Source organism: Geospiza fortis, unplaced genomic scaffold, assembly GCF_000277835.1.
Source record: "Geospiza fortis unplaced genomic scaffold, GeoFor_1.0 scaffold1400, whole genome shotgun sequence".
NCBI lineage: Eukaryota > Metazoa > Chordata > Aves > Passeriformes > Thraupidae > Geospiza > Geospiza fortis.
Window position 1 is genome coordinate 38,015 of NW_005054848.1, and position 1,585 is coordinate 39,599.

The following is a 1,585-nucleotide window of genomic DNA, read 5'->3' on the forward strand; positions in this document are numbered from 1 at the left end:
GAAGGGCAGAGCCCTGTCAGACCCCCGTGGCTGCAGCCCCCCGTGCCCACCCCGTGCCCCCCGGCTCCTCACCCGCTCACCGTTGTCCCCTGTCCGGTCACTGCGACCAGCCCGGCCCCGTGACCGGTTTATAGCCGTGGTTATCAGGGAATTGCGACACAGGGACAGGGACTGGGCACTCCCTGAGGCCAGGGAGGCTCGAGCCCCCCAGCAGACCCACACACACCCAAGGAGGGCAAAAGTCACTTTTATTTATTTAGGCCTTGTCTAGATTTAAAAAGTTTTAAGAAAAAAAAAAACCCAAAAAACGAAACCCTGACGGCTGAAAAAAAAGGGAGGGAATTTGGGGTACACGGTGACACCAGGGGGAAGGTGGAGAAACTGGGTGCTGGTGCAGCTTTTAAAAACAGCATCAAAACCTGCAGAAGGAAATCTGCAGAAACCCCAGAAAACCTGTAGAAACCCAAGAAAAAACTGCAGAAAAGCTGCAGAAATCCAATAAAATCTGCAAAAAGCCCAGGAAACAGCACAAGGCCTGGGCACAGAGAAGCCTCTCAGTCCTCCTCCTCTTCCTCTTCCAGGCAGCGGATGCGCTTCCTCCTCCCCCGGGGCTGTGGATCCTCCTCTTCCTCATCCTCCTCAGAGTGAGGAGCTGAGGGGGGTGGCTCAGTGCCTGCGGATGGAGGGAGAGGGGAGAGGCCTGAGCCCCCCAGGGATGTGGCAAAGGGGACCCAGCAGTGCCCGCTCAGCCCCCAGGAGCGAGCAGAGGGGCTGAACCCACCTGAGCTCCCACCATCCTCATCCTCATCCTCACCAGCGAGCTCCCGGCGCCTCTTGGTGCGCGGCTGCACCGGGCTGGGGACAGGGACGGGGACAGGCTCCTCACTGCAGGGGTTGGCACAGCTCAGGGAGAACGCAGGGGGCTCAATCCCCTCCTCAGGCAGGGAGAAGACCCCTCCCCAAAAAAACCAGGACCCCACAAGCTGAGAAGGGAACTCAGCTCTCACCTCTCCGAGTCTGATCCCAGCCCTGCCATCAGCGGCTCTGCAGAGGGGCGCAAGGGAAGGGGCTCAGAGCCACCCCAAAACCTGGGGGTCCCACACCCCCAACCCCACCCCTCACCTGCAGCCCCATCCTGGGGGCACCTGGGTGGCTCTGGCAGGTCCTGGGGGGACCCTGGGGGGTCACAGTGGGTGATGGAGGCAGCCGCACGCCGGAGCTGCTGCGGGGTGAGGGCGGCCGGGATGCGCCAGAAGGATTCCTGGGGGAGAGGGGGACATTGCAGGGCTCTGTAGCCACGATATTTTCTGAAAAACCCTTTGCCAGGATTGCCCTCCTAAGGTGTAGCCACGATATTTTCTGAGAAGTCCCTTTGCCAGGATTTTTCTGCTGAGAAGCTGAGAGGCTTCAGAAACAAAATGTAAATAATTATCTGCTGCTGTGGAATGCAACAGGTGCATCTTTGATTGGTCTCATGTGGTTGTTTGTAATTAATGGCCAATCACAGTCTGGCTGTCTCAGACTCTCTGAGAGTCACAAGATTTTATTATTTTCTCTTTCTATTTTATTATTATTTATTATTTTA

The 1,585-nt window shown here is 57.2% G+C and overlaps 1 protein-coding gene across 1 annotated transcript in view; it reads right to left on the reverse strand.

The window, feature by feature from the left end:
* Positions 1-198: 198 nt before the first annotated feature.
* Positions 199-1,585, reverse strand: part of TIMELESS (timeless circadian regulator) — a 14,862-nt gene continuing 13,475 nt past the window's right edge. The window contains 4 exon segments of the mRNA XM_031065532.1: positions 199-673; positions 782-885; positions 1,008-1,044; positions 1,123-1,405. Coding sequence (XP_030921392.1) covers positions 555-673; positions 782-885; positions 1,008-1,044; positions 1,123-1,405 — 543 coding nt within the window. The 3' untranslated portion in view covers positions 199-554.